Source organism: Balaenoptera acutorostrata, chromosome 21, assembly GCF_949987535.1.
Source record: "Balaenoptera acutorostrata chromosome 21, mBalAcu1.1, whole genome shotgun sequence".
Classification (NCBI taxonomy): Eukaryota; Metazoa; Chordata; class Mammalia; order Artiodactyla; family Balaenopteridae; genus Balaenoptera; species Balaenoptera acutorostrata.
This window is the reverse complement of record NC_080084.1, coordinates 9,475,654-9,497,752: the sequence shown is the minus strand read 5'-3', so window position 1 is coordinate 9,497,752 and position 22,099 is coordinate 9,475,654. Positions and strand designations below refer to the sequence as shown.

The window sequence follows — 22,099 nt, the reverse complement described above, 5'->3', positions numbered from 1 at the left end:
ATCGTGTCACTCCCCAGCTTAAAAGATCTCTGATATCTCCTGCTCTTGGAGGACAAGGTCTGCACCCCTGTCATGATTTAAAAGACCCTCCACGGGCTTCCCTGGTGGCGCAGTGGTTAAGAATCTGCCTGCTAATGCAGGGGACACGGGTTTGAGCCCTGGTCCGGGAAGATCCCACATGCCGCGGAGCAAGTAAGCCCATGTGCCACAACTACTGAGCCTGCGCTCTAGAGCCCGCGAGGCACAACTACTGAAGCCCGTGTGCCTAGAACCCGTGCTCCACAACAAGAGAAGCCACCGCAATGAGAAGCCCGCGCACCGCAATGAAGAGTAGTCCCCGCTCGCCGCAACTAGAGAAAGTCCACGCGCAGCAACCAAGACCCAACGCAGCCAAAAATAATAAATAAATTTATTTAAAAAAAAAAAGAAATGCGTAATGGAAGACCCTTCACAATCCGGCCCTAATTTCCCTTTTAAACTTTTCTCTCTCCTCTTCCCTTCAAACAGGTGGCCACCACAGGCTTTTCTGTCCTGCACTTGGGGATCTCCTTGAGGATTCGTTCCTTCCTTCGTTCATTCAAGAAGCACCTACTAAACGTCAGGCAGCGTCGGGGGAGACGGACCCAACTCAAGGGTGTAAGGCACCTTCTCTGACCGACTCTTACCCCTCCCCCCACGTCCGCCCCACCGAGGTCCAATCTCTCGAAGCCCCACCTCGCTCCAGGTTTACCCCTCGTCGTCACCCAGCTGGGTGGTTTGTCCCCACGTCCTTCTCCCACAGCCTCCAGGGCAAGGAATGTGCTTTCTTGGCGCTCTCTTCCACGCCTGCCATATCACGAATGTTCAATAAACCGATGAATGACCAACCAACCAATCCCCATTTTCTCATCTGAGGAACTAGAGCACGAAACAGGGAGGGCTGAGGGGACCTTCAGGCCTGATGTCCCAGTATTGAAACTAGCCTTCCCACAGGGGGCCGGATGGGCTAGGATCCCCGCACAGCCTGAGACGCGCCCCCGACCCAGCAAGGCATTAACCTAGGCAAGCTTCCCGACCACCAACCCCACCCGACCCGTCCCTGCCGCCGTGTCAGTGGGGGACACGAAAGGAATAGGGGCGTGTCAGCGGGGGGATCCGAAAGGAACAGGGGCGTGGCCACTGGGGACCCGAAAGGAATAGGGGCGTGGCCGCGAGGTACCTGAAAGGGACAGGGGCGGGGCGCAGGCTTCGGCGCGCAGGAGCGGGTGGGTAACAGGCCTCCGACCGAGCGCGGGGGAGGAACCAAAGAGCCCTCGGCCCGGGGGAGGTGGGCGTGGCGGCGGCGCGGCAGGACTACAAATCCCAGGGGGCGTCACCCCGAGAGGCGGAAGGGGCGGTCTCGGGCGGGACGGGCCCGAGTGAGGCTGAGCAAGGCCAGAGGGGTGCGAGGGCCACGCTCCGGCTGCGGGCGGAGCGCGCGGGAGACCATGTCCAGCGGCAGCAGCTGTAGCCAGACCCCAAGCCGGGCCATCCCCGCCACTCGCCGGGTGGTCCTCGGCGACGGCGTGCACCTGCCTCCCGGGGACTACAGCACCACCCCCGGCGGCACGCTCTTCAGTACCACCCCGGGAGGTAGGCACGGGCTCGGGGGTCGCCGCGCTCCCGCTCCGGGTGCGGGCGGTGTGGAGAACGGACTGGGCAGAGCTGGAGGGCTCGGGAACCGCCAGCTGGACGTGGCGACCGGGCTCCGGGGCGCGGCGACTGGGAAGAACGGATACGGGGCATCAGGGAGGCGGTGAGGGTCACGGAGGTGGCCACAGGGAGCGCGCGGGGGGCCGCCTTCCATCGCCCGCCCTCTGGGTGCGAACTCCAGAGCCGCGGCTGCAAATGCCACCGCATTAGTTTCCTTCTTTCTGGGACAGACAGCTGAGTCCTCTCACCCAAACAAACGCACGCTTCCAGGACTGCCACATGCCAAGGTGTGCTGCCCCTTCTGGGTGCTGGGGGCAGTTCTGAGGCGGAATAGGGTGGGGTCAGGGTGACCCACGAACCAAGAAGAGGCCGGGCCTGGGGTTTTTATGGGATAGGTTGTTGCCGTCACTGACTATTGCAGAGCCCTTTTTCCTTCCCGAGGCACCCCCAGCTTTGGGCTGAGGGTGCTCGCCTGCTCCAGCAGTGCCTCGGCGACACGGGTGGCAGATCGCCCTATTACGCGTGTGGTTCTCAGCGAAGGGACCTGGGGCCGCGGGCAGCGCTGTGCAGAAAAACACGTTCTTCTGTCCGGGGGGAGGGGAGGGAACCGTGTGAGCTCCCTGAGAATGGATGAGGAAGAGGAAGCTGAGCTGGCGCGGGTGGGGGCCCGCCTTGGGCTGCCCTCGGGAGCCTGGCATTCCCTCCCAGCCCCGGAGTCCCGGCGCACGGGCGCTGATGAAACCTGCCCACGCGTTTGCATGATGAAACCCTCGTGCTCACCACTTCCCTCCCGTCCTCGCGCTGTTCTCACCCGCTTCTGCCCTTCTCCCCTCCCCTTACACCCTCTTCCACCGCTCCTTCCCAAACTACTCGAAAAACGCTGCAGATTCTGGCGCTCCGCTGAGACCCACGGGTGGGGGCGCACGCGCGCGGGCGGGGCTGCAGCCTCGTCGCCTGCCAGCGTCTGGGCCACATGCTTATTTTCTCAGGCAGCCGTCCCGCCACCAGCGAGCACAGCCAGATCCGAGGCCCGGAGCTGTTTGCTCCAAAACATACAACGTTAGAGCTGTTAGCGATCTTAGACGTTCTTGTACAACGGTGCCGTCTTATTCTACGGAACGCGGCACTGAGGCCCCAAATACGTGCCCACTGTGCAGTGTCACACCGTTTTCACAGACTGAAGAAGAAATAGCAGCCAAGCATAGAGGGGAGAAATGCTGCCTCATCTATTAAAAATGATCCGAGGAAAAGTTCCCAGCGACCCCTCCTGCCACTGTTTGACTCAGATTCTCTTTCCATGCTGGAACTTATAGAGTCCATGCTGTTCTGCTTTTTCTGTGTCATGATGTGTCTACCAGGATCTTTCTGGACAATTTTGGGGCTCCTTCAAATGAGGGCGTGAACCTGTGTTTGATCTGTTCAGGCTGGGCACTGAGGCAGGCCTGAAGGCTCAGGTGGCCCTATTTTGCAGCTTTGTTGCTAGATGGGGTGGGTCAGATTGGAAGCAATAGCCAGGGGTGCTGTTTATAGGGAACTCCCACTTCTCACTTTGCACTGGGAAATAGGGGTTTGGGGCAGACCTCAGCCAATCTTCCTCCTTCTGAAGGTCTTCAGTTGAGAGAGAGAAGAAGGGGCATCAGAGTGTAACTTAGTTTCTGAGGCCAACAGGAAGGAAGCTAGCAGTGCCCGGAGCGTAAAGCCAGGTCTTTCTTGTCTGGGGTGTCCAGCCGAGGAGGCACAGCTCACAACCATAACCTGGAGGATCCAGGCTTGCCTCTGCCTCAGCCAAGTCGTGGAGTCTTCCTCCAAAGCCCACTTCACCCCAACCCTTTGCCGCCCCTTTGCCCAGGGCAGAGGAGCTTGACCTAATGAGGAGAGGTCATTCCTGGCCCCTTTCTGCTTCAGTCTGGAGTGCTGTTTCTCAGTCTTCGATGTGCATACGAATTACCTGGGGACCTCATTTCAATGCAGATTCTGATCCTGTAGGTTGGCGGTAGGGCCTAAGATTCTGCATTTCTACCTAGCTCCCAGTGATTGGTGTAAGTACCACACTCTGAGTACCCAGGAATTGGTGGAATGCGACGGCCCTCACCGTTTCAGTCCTCTGCGGTCTGACCAAAAGTGATGCTTCTTCTATCCAGGTAAACTTCTCTTGAGGTTGGGTTTGGCATCCATCTTTAAACCAAGGTCTGGGGAGCCAGGCTTTTGACAGAGTCTTCCTGAGTGGGAGGTGTCAGGAGCTACTGGAGTAAAGTGTCTGCTGGTCACTCTTGCTGGGAAGAGTTTGCACTGCAAACTTGCACTGCAGTGTTTGTCCCTGGGGCAGAATGAGAGCAGATGATCTGAGCCATCTCCATTCCTATGACTCACTTTGCTTTCCATGGTCATTAACCCTACACAGGTTGAGCCACTGATCTGAAGTTAGGTATCTGGAGAACTTAAGAGAAATTTACTTCAGGGAGTGTCACAGATGAATATTTGAGTCTGTGGAGTCTTGTGGGTTGTTTTTTAAAAAAATTATATTGAAGTATAGTTGATTTACAATGTGTTAATTTCTGCTGTACAGCAAAGTGATTCAGTTATACATATATATTCCTTTTCATATTCTTTTCCATTAGGGTTTTTTTTTTTTTTTTTTTTTTTTTGGCTGCGCTCTGCTGCATGAGGGACCTTAGTTCCCTGACCAGGGATCAAACCTGTGCCCCCTGCCTTGGAGGCACAGAGTCCTATTCACTGGACCACCAGGGAAGTTCCTCCATTAGGGTTTATCACAGCATATTGAATATAGTTCCCTGTGCTATACAGTAGGACCTTGTTGTTTATCCGTCCTATATATATTAGAATAGTTTGCATCTGCTAATCCCAAACTCCCAATCCTTCCCTTCCCCACCACCCCTTTCCCTTAGCAACAAGTCTGTTCTCTATATCTGTGAAGTCTTAAAAATCTCCAGTAATACCATACACCAGCAGAACTTTTGGGTGGGTCAGATACCTTCATCCACCCTTCCCCCACCAACCTCTACGTTCCCAGTTCCTTATTGGATGTTTGACCCCAAAGCTATAGGGGTTGTTGTTTGGGTGGTAGTCATACCTAAGCCCTGGGCCTGGATAAGGTTAATCAGAGGTACGCAGGTAGGACTACAGGTGTTACTGGCACCCTATTTGGTTAGACAAACAAAGTCTGTGCCCAGGAAGCTTACCTTGGGGCAGCTCCCAGGTCTGGTCATGGAACAGACCGTGCCGGGAAGACGGGGAGGTGGAGTGGGCACTGAAGCCGGGGTACAGCCAGTGTCCCCAGGCCTCAGTCACATTGTCTCTTTTTTTTCTTTTATAAATTTATTTATTTTATTTATTTATTTTTGGCTGCATTGGGTCTTCGTTGCTGCGCGCAGGCTTTCTCTAGTTGCGGCGAGCAGGGGCTACTCTTCGTTGCGGTATGCGGGCTTCTCATTGCGGTGGCTTCTTTTGTTGCGGAGCACGGGCTCTAGGCACGCGGGCTTCAGTAGTTGTGGCACGTGGGCTCAGTAGTTGTGGCTCGCGGGCTCTAGAGCACAGGCTCAGTAGTTGTGGCGCACGGGCTTAGTTGCTCCGTGGCATGTGGGATCTTTCTGGATCAGGGATCGAACCCATGTTCCCTGCATTAGCAGGCGGATTCTTTTTTTTTTTTTTTTTTTTTAAATATTTATTTATTTATTTATGGCTGTGTTGGGTCTTCGTTTCTGTGCGAGGGCTTTCTCCAGTTGCGGCAAGTGGGGACCACTCTTCATCGCAGTGCGCGGGCCTCTCACTATCGCGGCCTCTCTTGTGGCGGAGCGCAGGCTCCAGACGCGCAGGCTCAGTAATTGTGGCTCACGGGCCTAGTTGCTCTGTGGCATGTGGGATCTTCCCAGACCAGGGCTCGAACCCGTGTCCCCTGCATTGGCAGGCAGATTCTCAACCACTGCGCCACCAGGGAAGCCCCAGCAGGCGGATTCTTAACCACTGCGCCACCAGGGAAGTCCACATTGTCTCTTTATTACAGGTTAAAAGAACTTGACAGTAAGGCAAGGAGGGAACTATAATGGGCCTCTTTTTATACTGACCTGAGCTTCCTTTTAAAGCGTTTGGAACATTCCACACTATGTGCCTCATTAAAGACTTTGACGAGGACCCTGGTGTAGAGCATCCCAGACTCCCTCCAGTGCCCATGGCCTCCCTGTTCTTAAGGCCTTTACGGCATGGGAAGACAGTGTGACCTCGAGGGCTTGCGTTGCAAGTTAGAAAGATGAAGTCACACCTGAGATAGAATTATAAGCATCAGAGTTTTATCTATAGACTGAAGCAATTAGACAGACACCCCACGCCACCCCCGAGAACCTGTATGATACTAAGTGAGAATTGCCCACTCCAAGTAGTCGGCCTGGTAGACCTTACATTCTAACAATGCAGACACAGCTGTTGGATTTGAATTGCCTTCAGAAGCTTACGCAGTTTTTTCCTCAAAGGTGGCAGGGCCTCATTATTTGAAAAAGGAGTTTTTTTGTTTTTTCCTGAAAGAGCAAAGAAGTCCTTCATTACCAGATTTGGTGAAAGGGCCAGCAGGATAGTTACCATATTGTTCTCTTGGTATAAAGTAGTGAGGCGTTTGCTTGTCTGTCGGGTCGATATTTGATGTCATTCCTGGAAGAGGAATTAGGAAAGGGCAGCATTACTGAAAAAAGGATTGCTTCTTAAGGTGAAACAGTCAAAAGGTATTCATTTGTGTGCATAGATCCTTGTGTGTTCAAACAAACAAAGGAAAAATCTGTCACTTTCTCATCTTACTGAGATCCATGCCAGTGTTCTTCCTCCTTTATGATTCATAACAGTGAATCACATGTATTTGTTTACGTGTTTGTTCCCTAGGTTAGATAGGAAGTTCTTTCAGAGACTGCTTATTTTGCAGTGCCACCAGCTACATGTGATGTCTAGAAGGTGAAGGGTTGAAAAGACTCCTGCAATGAAAGCATTCTCAGGGTAACCTAGTGTCTCTACCACCAGGCCTGGGTCTGAGCTGGCTTAATAAGAATATTTAGAATTTTCTTTTCTGTCCTTTCAGTTACAGGTATAGTTATTTATCTTAGAAAGTCCCAGAGGCAGAAACTAACTTTCTCTGAACTTTCCCACTTATCCCAGTATTATTCCCAATCATTATGGAGCAGAAAGTGGAAGGAAGTGACTTTTTATACTGAGCAAGTCAGTATTGGGGCCAAGGTCTTAGACACTAGGATTGCTGCTCTTTATTTACTTGTTTGCAGCCAGTATTGCTGACTAGGTGGAAATAGGTGACATGTGTCCATGGCATTTGGATGCTCAAGACATGGGCCTTGTAACCCATTGCTTATGCCCATGAAGGTTCACGGGGAGAGCTCAGATACTAGACCCAGAGATACTTGTCTTGATGAGAATGGCCGTATCAGTTAGCTACTGCTGTATAACATGCCATCCCCAAACTTAGTAACTTCAACAACAACAACAATCTGTTATTTCTCTTCATTCTTTGGTCCAGTTGGGCATTTTTTGATCATCTTGCCTGAGCTACTCATCTGGCTGCATACAGTTGGCAGCTGGATTGCCCTGGGCTAGAAGGTCCAAGATGGCCTTAGCCACCTGTCTGGGCATTGCTGGGGACAGCTGGAAGGTTGGGCTCTCTTTCTATCCTCGTGGTCTCATATCATTCAGAATGTGAGCTTATTTACATGGCAGTTTGCAAGGCCTCTTAAGGCCTAGGCTCAGAAGTCACATAATGTCACTGACATGGTATTCTGTCAGTCAAGGCAAGCTGCGGGCTAGCCCAGATTCAAAGAGAGGGGAAAATAACTCCTTTGAATGAGGGAAGTTGCATATGCAAACAGGGATCGGAGGACTTATGCAGACCATGGTTTTAGACGATGTTCCACAAGGGCCAAGCCTCAGAGAACAGTCCTTTAAGGAGACTTAACTGCCCGTCCTGCTCTGTGGCCAGCAGAGCCAGGGCCAAGTGTTGAAGCAGACAGGAATCACAGGCCTGTGAATTGACCGTTGGTTTAAGAACAGAGGACACCTTCCTGAAAATATTGAGTCATAGATCCCATGCCCCATTTTCAAGCCCTTCTGTCCGGCTCCGGAAAGCAAACAATACAGATGGCCATGGTGCCAGGCCACTGGGCTATACATTCACTTGCTGTCATGCCTTCTCTTACTAACTGCCGCCCAGCCTACCTCTTTCCCCTTCAAGCAGCCGGGCTTTGGGTACACCCTTCAGAGGAGCCCGTGCTTGACCAGCCCTGCTCTGCACTCGCATTTGAACATCCTTGATTTTCTGGAATACTGGCAAGACGGTGATGTCAGGTGTCTGAGCCCAGCAGTCCAGAGGTGGGTGGGAGGGAGACCACCGGGGGTGCAGGCGGGTTCACACTCAGCACACGCCTGGTGAGGCACACGGTGCGGAGGTGAAGAACTGGGTTTCTTGCCTTAAAGAGTGGGTGTGTATAAGTGGGCTTCTCTCTTCTGCTCTTCTGAATGAAAGGGGAAAGTGGGACTATATTAATTTGCTAGGGCTCCCATAACAAAATCCACAGACTGGGTAGTTTAAACAACAGGAGTTTATTTTCTCCTTGGTCTGGAAGCTGGGAGTCCAAGATCAAAGTGCCGGCAGGCTTGGTTTCTCCTGAGGCCCTGTCCTTGGCTTGCAGACCGCAGCCCTCTTGCTGCCTCTGCACCTGGTGGTCGTCCTTCCTCTGTGCAATCTCTCTCTCCTCTTACAAGGACACCAGCATGTTGTTTAAGGGCCCCTACCCAATGGCCTCATTTTAACATAATGGCCTGTTTAAAAGACCTTCTCTCCAATTAGGGTTGTTACACGGAGGTACCAGGGGTTGGGGCTTCTGCATGTGAATTTGGGGGAGTGCCATTCAAAAAAACAGGGCCCCTCCCTTTTCCAGCAACAACAGGGGTGGGGCATTTCAGACAGGCACTCCCGTGTTGGTAGTGAGTTTCGGAGGCAGCCTTACCTGGCTCTGCCAGGTGCACAGGGAACAGGGAGGAGCTGGGCCGGCCCTAGAAGAATTCGTTCAGCTATTTTGTTCTGAACGTCCCTGTAAAAGCCTTGTCCCTTCTGCTTAATTTTCGAATCAACCGGCCTATTCCCTCATGGGGTCTGAAGGGAGGGCCCTTTGCCACTCTCTGGTGGCACCTTTGTTACTCCAGGACCTTCATAAGACCCCTTGACCCCCGAGAACGTGGGCATCTTGGTTCTCTCTGCAGAGCTGGCGGGGCCAGACGTGAAGGGCAGTGTTGGAGGGAGCGTCTTCTTCTGCTTCTCTACCAAGATTCTCTGCCGGACCGGTCGGCTCTGCTTGCCAAACAGACTGCCCAGCAAGAACAGCCGCCCAGGCAAGGGCGGGGAGGGAGAGCCGTGCGGGCCCGCGCGGCCGCGCTGTGCCTCCCGGTCGTCGGGGCACCGGTCGTCGGGGCACCGCCGGTGAGCCGGCTGTAAGCTCATCCGAGTGCGTGGCTCCCGGGCGGCTGGGCCGCGTCCGAGCACAGGCGGCCGCCCTCCGCCTGACCGTGTTGTGAAATGCTCTCCCGCCCCTGGAAGGGGAACAGCAGTTCTAGGAATTACGCGCTTGTACTCTTGTCGGGCCTCACGTCCTGGGGAGGAGCGCTCCTGCCAGGCAGGCCCGGGGAGAGCGAGGGACCAGCGTCTCAACTTACAGGAGCCCTATCCAGACGCCGCTTGGCCCCGAGGGGAGGGCGGGACCGCAGCGGGGGCGGGGGGTGAAGAAGGAATCTAGGAGGCCTCCCTCCCAGGGAACATCCTGTCCTGGCCAAACGGGCGGGACAGGAGGCAGAAGTCTGGAGACCCCTGCGATTCCCCCCCCCCCAGTGGCCGGTGCTGGCTGAGGTGCGGTGGCCCCGCTGCCCTGATCGTTATAAACAGAGGCTGGTGTTTAGGGTCGGAGGCGACACGGGCTGGGTCTGCCTCGGGATGGCTGCGAGGGGCCGGCCTTTCTGAGCCTCAGTTTCCTGTCTGCGAGTCGAGGACAATGTGTCTCCCTCCTGGGGGTCGAGGGGGCCACGGGAGACCTAGCAGGTCAGGCTCTGAGCGCCGCCGCCCTGCCCACAGGCAGGCAGGGCTCACGTGGTGATGTGATCTTCAGGCCACTCCTGCGAGGCGCGGGTCTGGTTGGCACCGAGCTGTGGAATGAAGCTGGGACTGGGAGGTGAGGGCTGGTGTGTGGTGCACCCGGGTTTGAGCCCAGAACTGCTGCATCCCTGGCCCCAGGCTAGTTACACTTGAAAACACCTGCCCACAAGGAGGTCCTAAAAATAAATGGTTGGTGTCAGAGCTGGAACAGACCTGAGAGATTACCTCTAAATCCTGGCACGGGGTTGGTGCTTTAAAAATAGTTTGAATGAGCCCAGAACAAGCCCTTGTTTACAGGTGCGGAAACCAGACCCTAGGGAAGGTCTGCCTTGCTTTATATGTTCAAACAAGCTGTCCTCACCCCAAAACCTGCCTGGAGAAAAAATGCCATTCTTGCATTTGGTGCACATCTGGAATTTAAAGTCCCATATGACACCAGTTATCAAACATGCCATGGTTCTTTTTAATTTTTTGGCCACACTGTACAGCATGTGGGATCTTAGTTCCCCCATCGGGGATCCAACCCACTCCCTCTGCAGTGGAAGCGCAGAGTCTTAACCACTGGACCACCAGGGAAGTCCCCTTGTGGTGTTTTGTTTTTGTTTTTAAATTAAATTATTTATTTATTTATTTGGTTGTGCTGGGTCTTAGTTATGGCAGGCTGGCTCCTTAGCTGCGGCCCGTGGGCTCCTTAGTTGCGGCAGGTGGGCTCCTTAGTTGTGGCTTGCGAACTCTTAGTTGCGGCATGCGTGTGGGATCTAGTTCCCTGACCAGGGATCGAACCCCAGCCACCTGCATTGGGAGCGAGGAGTCTTACCCACTGCGCCCCCAGGGAAGTCGCCTTGTGGTGGTTCTTGAAGCATGTTTCTGTGAACCAAAAAAGGATGGAGGACGCCCTTACCCTCCCCCATCTCCACCCCTGCCCTTTCCCCACAAGTCTCTTCGCAGGGTTGCTTGCCTCCCCTCTGATTTGTTCCAGTTTTTTGTTTGTTTCTTTGTTTTGGCCCCCATATAACTGATCCCCGGTGTGGATGGGACTGAATAAAGGGTAAAGTATGTCAGCTGAAGCCACACTGGCCGTGGTAATAGCTAGGGTTTGTTTGTTTAGGGCTTACTTTGTGTCAGCCACTGTGCTGCCCCACGCAGTGACCCTGTGAAGTTGCACTGTCGTCGTCACCATCATCCCCATTCTACAGAGGAAGAAATCGAGGCACAGAGACATGGAGCAATAACGCCCAGAGTGGGTAGAGCCAGCAAGTGGGAGAGCTGGGTCTCTGACCACTAGGCTGCAGGAAGAGCAGCACTGTATTCTCCCACCAACCCCTACTCCAGTGTTCCCACCCTTTCTCTCCATAGCTGGGAACTCCAGCAGCCCGCTGGACTTACGGTGATGCATTTGAATGGGCTTTCAGTTAGAAGGCAGCCTCAGTTATTCTCTACATGTAGTTCGAGACCCAACCTTGAAGTCTCCCCCAGCACCCAACAGGATCCCAGCTACACAAATGGTTGGAAGCGTGATGGGGGTGGGGGTGGTCCACCTCTCTTCTCCCCCCCAGCCCTGCAGGGTGGCAGGTTCTGGATTCCCCTGCTCTGCACCTCCAGTACCTCCCATCTGAGTCACCCATGGACCACTCCCCAGTTTGGGGCAGTGCAGAACTGGGGTGATTTGGATGCTTCTCTGGCTCAGGGGTTTAGGGTCAGGGGGCTTGGATTCTCTGTCGCCAGCGGTACACACGGGGTAGATCTCTTCCTGTCCCTCTGTGATCCCCACCTACGCCTCCGTTTTTAGACTCCACACACTTGACAGTAATCGTTTGTTTCCAGGTCTTTCTCCTCCGACTAAGTGTGTGTCTGAGATCAGGGAGCTGTTGCTATATCTAACGGTCCCTTACATCCCTCACACCTGGCCTGCTGTGGTCCAAAGGGGTTCCGTGAGGGACTTCCCTGGCAGTCCAGTGGTTAGGACTCAGCACTTCCACTGCCGGGGGCACAGGTTTGATCCGTGGTTGGGGAACTAAGATCCCCGCAAGCCCCATGGCGTGGCCAAAAAACAAACAAAGGGTTCAGTGAGTGAATACACGACCGACCCAGCACACCTACTGTCAGGCCATGGGATTGAGTAAAGACTGGCAATTTTGTGGGTGAGTGTTAACACTTCTCCTGATCCTTGAATACAGTTCTGGAGTTAAAGTCTAGCGTGGACGGGGCTGGTGCACATGGCCTGGAGGTGCTGGAGGGGTGAGCTTACCACTCCTTCCCCAGCCCAGCAGAGAGCCCCCTGGGCTTTCATGGGGTGGGGAGGCTATCTTGTTCCAGCCACGGCAGTTTTAACTTGACTTACTAGGAAAGGAGATTCTGACCTTATATCCTTATTACAAACAAATAAATGTTTGCTTAATATCCCTATATCCTTATTACAGTTTTGTATTAAAAAAAAAAAGTTCAGTGTAAAAGATGTTTTCTTTGCCTTAATCCTTATCTCACCCCCAGAGATAACCAAACACAAAATATAGTTCTGTGACTTTTTCATGAAATACTGTGGACAGTGTACACTTTTCTTATTCCAAATAGTACCTGCACAGCATTGTATTGTAAGTCTGATCCATAACTTATTTAACCTGTCTCTTAGTTTTTAAAAAAAAATCAAAGTTGTATATATATAAAGTTATAGGACTTCCCCTGGTGGCTCAGTGGATAAGAATCCGCCTGCCAATGCAGGGGGCACAGGTTCGAACCCTGGTCCTGGAAGATCCCACATGCTGCAGAGCGACTAAGCCCGTGCGCCAGAACTATTGAGCCCACGTGCCACAGCTACTGAAGCCCGTGCGCTCAGAGCCCGTGCTCCGCAACAAGAAGCCACCACAATGAGAAACCTGCACACTGCAAGGAAGAGTAGCCCCTGCTCGCTGCAACTAGAGAAAGCCTGCGCACAGCAACGAAGACCCAATGTAGCCAAAAATAAGTAGATAGATAGATAAACAAATAAATAAATAAATTTATTTTTAAAAAAGTAGACAGGGACTTCCCTGGTGGCACAGTGGTTAAGAATTGCCTGCCAAGGCATGGGACACGGGTTCTGGCCCTGGTCCAGGAAGGTCCCACATACCGCGGAGCAACTAAGCCCGTGCACCACAACTACTGAGCCTGTGCTGTAGAGCCCGCGAGCCACAACTACTGAAGCCGGCGCACCTAGAGTCCTTGCTCCGCAACAAGAGAAGCCACCACAGAGAGAAGCCCGCACACCTCAACGAAGAGTAGCTGCCACTCACCGCAACTAGAGAAAACCCACGCACAGCAACGAAGACCCAATGCAGCCAAAAAATAAATAAATAAAAATTAAATAAATAAAAACAGTAAACTGATTTAAAAAAAAAAAGAAAAAAAGACTCATCTCTTCATTCAGGAAAAGTCTCTTTTCTTTTTTTCTATTTAAGTAAATTCTTTTGATCAATTTTTCTTTTCTCTCTTTCTTGACTTCCTATTATCCAGGATTTGGGTACTATCTCTAATTGGTTATCTTTTTGTCTTCTGCTCTCTTTATTATCTGTTTCCTCCTGTTGGTTTTGATTTGTTTTGTTTTGTTTTTGGCTGCGATGGGTCTTCATTGCTACGTGCAGGCTTTCTGTAGTTGTGGTGAGCAGGGGCTACTCTTCGTTGAGGTGCACAGGCTTCTCATTGCAGTGGCTTCTCTTGTAGCGGAGCACGGGCCCTAGAGCACGTGGGCTTCAGTAGTTGCGGCGTGTGGGCTCCATAGTTGTGGCTCCCAGGCTCTAGAGCGCAGGCACAGTAGTTGTAGCTCGTGGGCTCTAGAGCGCAGGCTCAGTAGTTGTAGCTCGTGGGCTCTAGAGTGCAGGCTCAGTAGTTGTGGCACATGGGCTTAGTTGCTCCGTGGCATGTGCGATCTTCCCGGACTAGGGCTCGAACCTTTGTCCCCTGCATTGGCAGGCAGATTTTTTTTTTTTTTTAATTTATTTATCTATGTATTTATTTATTTTGTCTGCGTTGGGTCTTTGTTGCTGTGCGCAGGCTTTCTCTAGTTGTGTCGAGCAGGGGCTACTCTTCATTGTGGTGCGCAGGCTTCTTGTTGCAGTGGGTTCTCTTGTCGTGGAGCATGGGCTCTAGGCAGCGGGCTTCAGTAGTTGTGGCACGCAGGCTCAGTAGTTGTGGCACACGGGCTTAGTTGCTCCTCGGCATGTGGGATCTTCCCAGACCAGGGCTTGAACCCATGTCCCCTGCGTTGGCAGGCGGATTCTTAACCACTGCACCACCAGGGAAGTCCCTGTTGGTTTATTTGAATCTCTCATTAAATGTTGTGAGCTATTTTCAGAAATGCATGGAGACGTTTGACTGTTCATATTTAAGAGTGAGGTGCTTAAGAGCTGACCGGAAGCCCCTTGTGAGTTGTGGAGACTGGTGGACTCAATCTAGTGGCTAGTTGGTTTTTTGCATTTGGGATACCCCCCTCCCCAAATCCGTTTCTACAGATCTGTATCTTTACTCTTGATCCGGAAGCAGGGCAGGGCTGGGGGTTTGAGGCCACCGTTCAGGAGGTCAGCTTTACTTATTTTCCCTGTGTCCCCTCCTCCTGGGTGAGGAATGTGTGGCACCTCTCCCTGTTCTCAGCCCCCGTCCCCATCTTCCTTGATGCCTCTAATTCCTGAACCTTCCTAGGTTCTGACCCCGCTCGCTTCCTGTTGTAACCTCCACTGCCACCTTCCTGCATTTAGTGGTCACCCTTTCCCTCTCTCTGTTAGAACCACTCCTCCATGCACTTTCTGTCCTCATATATCGTGATTTGGAGAACAGTTGGAACCCCTTTTGCATCCAGGTGGGAGCATGTGCTTCTACTTGTTCTTGGTGTTTTGCACAACTTGTGAGAGAAGCAGCAGGGAACACTGTCTTGGCTCTACCAGCTGGAAGCTGCCTAGATCCTCAAAAGCTTTTGTTTGTAGAAACCTAGTGGAGGTGGGTCGTTTTCCCTTACACGGAGAGGAAGTAGGCCCTCAGCTGAAGAGTGTCACGTGGGGACCGGCTGGTGTGACACCCCCATGCGCCAGAGGGTCACACTTGACCAGCACCTCCAGCCACTGCTGGTCAGCCTCGCGGGGACCGTGGCATCCCCTGCTGGTTCCCACTTCCTGTCCCCGTATGCAGGCCACGTCCCCAGTTCCGGGAGACCGCGGCAGGCTTGTCAGCTAAGGCTTCCTATTTTTGACAGTATGGGACGGTGTGTGTTTTGCAAAGTTTGCGTCCTCTGTGGGAGGCGTAGGGAATTTCCAGAAGATCACTGTTCACTGAAGCTGTGTGATGGTGGATCCCATGAAGGGTTGGAAGAAGAAAGGGTTAAAAAGCCAAAGCAGCTTCATCTCCAGCTCCTATCCTTCACCAGCCCCAAATTAGTCAGTGGTGGCTTTGTGGTCTCCTCCCCTCCCAGGCTCCATGCCTTGTCAGCTGACTTTCTGAACGCCCTGTTTCCCCTCCTACAGCCTCCCTCCCTGGCTGAATTACTCTGTTGGTGGCTGTCTCGGGTGCCACCTCTGCTGGCATTTAGATTATAGATTGTATTAACTGAAATGAGGATTTTTATTTTTAAATAAGTGCACTAGCCATAGGATAAAGGGCACATTGTTTATTTCTTTTTCTCTTTTAAGCATAATTACTGACTTTTCAAATGCTGGGGGCTACTTCTGTGTATGTACCCTGAAAAATTGAAAGGAAGGTCTCAAGATATTTGCACACCCATGTTCCTAGTAGCATTATTCACAATAACGAAAAGGTAGATGCAACCGAATGTCTGTGGATAAACAAAATTGGTATAGCCATACAATTGAATATTATTCAACCTTAACTGGAAGGAAATTCCCACATGGGGTCCAACCATGTAGATGAACCTTGAGGACATTATGCTAAGTGAAACGAGCCAGTTGCAAAAAGACAAATACTGTATGATTCCACTTATATGAGGCACCTAGAGCAGTCCAGCTCAGAGAGACAGAAAGTGGAGTGGGGGTTGCCGGGGGCTGGGGGAGGGGGAGTTGTTTCCTGGATAGAGTTTCAGTTTGGCAGGATGAAAACAGTCCTGGAGATGGGTTGTACAGCCATAAGGATGTACTTACACTACTCAACTGTACATTTTAAAATTAGTTCAGATGGTCAGTTTTATGTTATTTATATTTTACCACACTTGTTTAAAAAATTGCTGAGGGCTAGTGACCTTTAAAGAACCTCCCCAGAAGCTGCTGACCTCCAAGTTCTTTTTTGAGACGATTGAATCTCCAGCTCTTAGGTTCAACTCCGATGGGGTCAGTTCCCTACTCTGTGGTGAACAAACCAACAAAAAAAGCCAAGGTGGTATTAAGGAGTTTGGGATTAGCAGATATAAACTCATACTTAAAATAGATTTAAAAGGTCCTACTGTATAGCACAAGGAACTGTATTCAATATCCTGTGATAAACCATAAAGGAAAAGAATATGAAAAGAATATATATATGTATCTATGTATATGTGTATGTGTGTATATATATATATGTAACTGAATCACTTTGCTGTACACCAGAAACTAACACACTATTGTAAATCAACTATACTTCAATAAAAATAAAGAAAGAAATGATGGACTTCCCTGGTGGTCCAGTGGTTAAGATTCCACCCTTCCACCACAGGGGGCGCGGGTTCGATCCCTGGTCAGGGAAGTTCCACATGCCGTGCAGTAAAGTGCCAGGCCGTGAGAACTAAGAAACAGAAAAATGGTCCCATCTCTGAAGCCAGGACGTCCTCCCTCAAGGAGAGGACTCCGTTGTTCTCCATTTGTAGCCCACTGGGCTCATAGGCACACAGCCCTTCACGGTACAGGTGATGCCCGAACGGCGGGGGAGCCGGGGGCAGGCACAGAGGGTGAGGCGCACAGGGCCCCCCGGCTGGTTGATAGCAGAGCCTAACATACAGCCCCGTTCTGTGTGCTTTGCTCTCCACGCCTCCCCCTGGGAAACGTGAGCTCTGAACTTTTGTCCTGCTGGTGATGAGGAGCAGGGCTGTCAACCTCAGCAATACTGCCTCTCAGAAGAGGAGAGCAAGACAGGGCGGCCGCCTAGACAGGCCCGAGTCTCACTGGGCCAACTCAGCAAGGAGGCAAAGTTCAGCTTGGGTGTCTCTCACCATCCTCTGCTCTCCAGCAGCCCGGGTCGTCCTCGGCACTAGAGCGCAGTCTTACTAACTCACATCAGAGCTCAGGTGCAAACAGGTCCCTCTCCTGGCTCCAAGGGTTAACAGAGAGGCAGTGCTCAACATCGAGAAATGAATCTCAGCTGTTGGAATGTTGCTCAGCAGAGCCATTAAGTGAGGGACGTATTTCAGGGCTATTGATAAGGAAGGGCATGCCTGAAGCCCTTGCATCCTGGTTTCTAAACTGGGGCCATTCACAGTCCATCTGCAGTCTTTATTTATTTATTTTTTTCATTGGAATATAGTTGATTTACAATGTTGTGTTAGTTTCGAATGTACAGCCCAGTGATTCAGTTATACAATACATATATATATAAATCTATTCTTTTTCACATTCTCTTCCATTACAGGTTATTACAAGATATTGAATATAGTTCCCTGTGCTATACAGGAGGCCCTTGTTGGTTATCTATTTTATATATAGTAGTATGTATATGTTAATCCCAAACTCCTAACTTATCCCTCTCCCTCATCTACAGTCTTTTTATTTATTTATTTATTTAGGCTGCATTGGGTTTTCGTTGCTGCACGCAGGCTTTTCTCTAGTTGTAGCGAGCGGGGGCTACCCTTCATTGCAGTGTGCGGACTTCTCGTTGCGGTGGCTTCTCTTGTTGCGGAGCACGGGCTCCAGGTGCGTGGGCTTCAGTAGTTGTGGCACACGGGCCCAGTAGTTGTGGCTCGCGGGCTCTAGAGCGCAGGCTCAGTAGCTGTGGCTCACGGGCTCAGTTGCTCCACGGCATGTGGGATCTTCCCGGACCAGGGCTCGAACCCATGTCCCCTGCACTGGCAGGCGGATTCTTAACCACTGCACCACCAGGGAAGTCCCTCATCTGCGGTCTTTATCATACTTCGCATTCTACTTGTACATATATTTAATATTTCCCTTTATATCACCTTCTCTTTTAAATTTAGTTTTTATTCTTACATATATCATGTAATATATAACATGTACTATTACCATATTCAATTATATCCTATTGTATATATTAAAAGGAAGCTTGATATCACAACTGCATATGGAAAAACCAGACTCACTTGCCGTAAATAGAAGGTAGCTATAAAAAGAAACATAATGACAACAAGACAGTTTTAAATTCCTCTGCCTGGTGATGGCTAGGAGCCTGGGGCCTGCTCCTTGTTGAGAAGGGAGCCATCAGCAAATGTTCGGGAGGTGTTATGTTACTAGGACCATGCTGGTGCTTCCGAGATAATCAGGATTAAACAAGGGCCCAACGGGAGTAACCTTCTCAGTCTTCTCTCTTGTTTCAGGAATGAGCTGGCCTCCCACCAGGCTCCTGGGTCCTCTGCTTGAGAAAACACTCCCTTTTTAAGGGGTCTCCCAGGCAGCTGCCCTCATAGGAGGGGTCCTGGGTGCTTTAAGGATAGTGAATCATAAGACATGGCCCCTCACCCTAGGGTGACACTTGAGAAAGGAGAGTCGCTCTGTCTCCTGTGTAGAAGCCCCGAAGTGCAGGGACGCATTGGAGCGGATAGGTAAAGGATGCTGGGGGCGGGGGTGTCTCAGGGGAGATGGGCTGAGTAAAGAGAGGCGTGGGGCGGGAGGGCTTGAGTCCAGACAGGAAGCGTTCTCATTTTTTACTGGTTGGGGGGATCACTTGATTTTTCTCTTTGCCCCTCTATAAAATGGAGTTAAATATTCTGGATATCCCACGAGGGTGCTGTAAGGACAGAATTGAAAAATGCATAAAAAACGCACTTTCTCCGCTGTCGGATGTGATTGTCGTGAGTGGCGACACCGAGCACAGAGTCGGGGAGCGAGTTGGTGGGCTTTGAGCAGCAAGCTCGGGGGAGGAAGGATGCGGTCAGGTGGCCAGAGGATCGCCCGCGGGACGGGGAGCCGGGGCAGTTTGGTGGCATCAGGGTCCTGGGCTGCAGCCAGGCATGAGTAAACCTCACTCCTCTGTCTGGGCTTTTGCAGGAAAACCTGCCACCTGTGCTGCAGCCACGCCTCAAAGACATGGGGGAAAACAGCAGGCTTGCGGGAGGAGCTGGGGGATCCGCCATGGCTTTATCAATGTCCCTGCCCCCTGCCAGGTACCAGGATCATCTACGACCGGAAGTTCCTAATGGAGTGTCGGAACTCACCTGTGACCAAAACGCCCCCGCGGGACCTGCCCACCATTCCCGGGGTCACTAGCCCTGTGGGTGGTGAGCCCCCTCCAGAAGCCGGCCAGGTCCACCTGAGCAGCAGCCCAGAGGACAAGCCGGCGGGCGGTGAGTGGCCGGGCTCGGCCAAGCTCTCCCTGGGGAAGGGAATGCGTGTGGTCCCATCCGCTCAGGGGGAGTTCCAGGGAGGGGAACGATGCCCCTGCGTGGAACAGCCCAGAGTCCAGAGGGTGCGCGTAGGGACTGGAGTGTAGAACTTTCATCGGAACCAACTTTCCCCGGGAAAGGGGCCCAGGAACCGGAGGAAAGGCGATTTGGCCTCAGATAATCTCATTAGTGGGGAGCTTGCTTGAAACGCCAGGGGATCACGCAGCCACTTTGATCAGCGCTTTGATAACCTTCGTGTAATCGTCCCTGAAGCGTTTCCGTGTGTTTGTGATACTCGGAACCCACCCACGGTATTTGTGGGCAGGAGGTGACTTATCAAAGCCACAGTCCTCGCCCTCTAGGAAATTACATGTCTGTGGGATCAGAAAGGCATCCGGGCTGCCTTCTGTTAGGGTGTCCGTAGCGGATTCTGGAGACGGTAGAAACAGTGCAACCAGTTGTTTCTGCAGGTTCCACATGGGGTAGCTGGGTCCTTCCTGGTGTCCGTTCCCCACACCCCCTGCCAGGCGATCAGAGCAGCCACGCCGGCAGAGGTGTGTGGATGCCCTCTTTGTGGCATCGGAACCGGCGGGCCGGAGCATCTGAGCGCTCCCGCTACGTGGAGGACGCAGCATAAGCACTCGCAGACAACCTGAGTCAGCCTGGAGGCCGCCGGCCCTTCACCCAGAGGCGGTACACCAAGCCCAGACAGGAAGCAGCTGGGACCTCAGGCTGGGCTGGCTCTGCTGACAGCAGCAGAGAACCCATCTCCCCAGAACCCATCGCCTGCAGGATGTGGTTCATTATTAACTCGGGAACCCCACCTCCCAAGACGGGCCCCAGTTGCCTTGCCTTTGGGCTTGGAGAGCTGTGGAGGGAAGGGAGGTGGACTCGGGCACAGAGAGCGCAGTAGGAAGGACGGCCCCAGGCAGCGCAGTTCCCTGCCCTCTGTTCCAGGGTGGAGAGAAGGAGGATAGAGTCACGTGGTTCGTCCCCCGCTTAAACCAGACTGGTAGTTGAGGATGAAGGTTGTCAACACCTGAAATGGTTGCGTCACCACTACCTGAAGGCTGTCCATCGCCCGCACTTGCACACCCTCTTCCCTCCCAGTTTCTAGAACTGCTCTGGCCCATAACAAATGCGGGTTAGCCCAGCAGTGCCCCAGGCCAACAGCTCTGACCCCACAGTAACAGCCTAGTGGTCTGCATGACTGTTGGGATGGGGTGTAGTGGAGGAGGGGGGCATGATTTTCCATTTTGCTTAACTGGCTATGAGACGCCAAGGCTCCTGCCCTTGGACCCACATATTTGTGGGTAGACGAGGGTAGTTGAGTTGTTCCCCTTGGGGCTCACAGCAGGCGTCCTGCCCTGTGGAACCTTGGAGCAGCGTTGGCCAGGAGATTGTGAAGGAGGCAGTTCCATTAAAAAGGAGAACAAGGGAATTCCCTGGCGGTCCAGTGGTTAAGACTCCACGCTCCCAATGCAGGGGTCCCGGGTTCAATCCCTGGTCAGGGAACTAGATCCCGCAAGCCACAACTAAAAGATCCCTCACACGGCAACGAAGATCCTGAGGGCTGCAACTAAGACCACGCACAGCCAAATAAAGTAATTAATTAATTAATTTAAAAAAAAAGAAAAAGAAAACAAGCTGCCGCAGCATGAATTACTTGAAGATTTTAATGGTAAGAGTTGGACAAGGGCAGTGAGTGGCTGAATTACCCAAATAACTTCTGTATCACAGGGTCAGGCTATTCTGTGGGGAATCGGATGTATGCCTAGTAGGTTAGGGTACCACTTTCTAAACCAGAAGTTGGGACATGTGCTCAGAAAGGATTTATGTTTAAGAAATATTTGGGAAGTTGTATTTATTTCAAATCACAAGGAGCCATTCACTCTTATTCAAGATAATACAAATTATACAAAATTCAGGGCTGTCACCTCTCCTGTGGGGAGACGTGATCTCTGTGCCTCATTTGGGATTGGGGGAGGGAACACAGCTGGACGTGTGTTTCCAGGAGTTCCTGCTCTCCCTCCATTCTCCTTGGAAGCACAAACCTGGGCCCTGCTCTCCTTGTGGGAACAGCAGAATGGGAAACCACACCTCTTCTTGGCCTCTAGAATGTCAGCACTACCACATGCCCATGGCTCACCTGGCCCTCTGTCCCTTCTCTCCCCAGGTGAAGAGTCACAATTTGAGATGGACATTTAAAAGGCCAGCCGTCGGAGTGCGCAATGCCGCTGGGCCCCAGAGACCCGTCTCGGGAGAAGAGTCACACCAGCCAGGCCTTATGAAAGTTACCATCCTGGGCAGGCGTTGGGTGTGGAGCCGTCAGCCCAGCCCGCTGCTTCCTCACTCAGGGCACCTGCTCCCCCTCCCCCTTCGTGGACACCAGCAGATACCTCCGTGTGCCTCCAGCCCTGCAGGAGCTGTCACCCCGAGGGCAGTGACCTCACGCACACCCTGCAGCCCAGGGCCAGCAAGTGGACACGAAGGAGTCCTCCGGCTCTCCCAGCCCCCTCCTCCAGGGGGCGCACCCACCCTTTCCTTAGGTTGGTGCGTGGGAAAGCTCCCCTCCCCCTCCCTTCCCAAGAAAGGAAATAAAAGCCACCTCCGCCCTAGGGCCAAGAGTTGGCCCCCTGTCTGAGCTCTTTTCAAGTCCATGTGGACAGCTAATGCCAACTCCTGTGTGCGCCATGCTTGTCAAGCACTTTCTACACAGTATCTCACTTGACTGGCCCACGGATCCCGTGGGGTGAGTAGAACACGTGCTGGCCTCACCGTCCAGC

The 22,099-nt window shown here is 52.4% G+C and overlaps 1 protein-coding gene across 1 annotated transcript; it reads left to right on the top strand.

Annotated features, from left to right (window-relative positions):
• The first annotated feature begins 1,368 nt into the window (after nt 1-1,368).
• Nucleotides 1,369-21,940, top strand: EIF4EBP1 (eukaryotic translation initiation factor 4E binding protein 1). Its single transcript, XM_007170103.2, has 3 exons — nt 1,369-1,611; nt 19,095-19,274; nt 21,490-21,940. The coding sequence occupies exons 1-3, from the start codon at nt 1,467-1,469 to the stop codon at nt 21,519-21,521; spliced, it is 357 nt and encodes a 118-aa protein (XP_007170165.1). The 5' UTR covers nt 1,369-1,466; the 3' UTR covers nt 21,522-21,940.
• Nucleotides 21,941-22,099: the final 159 nt, after the last annotated feature.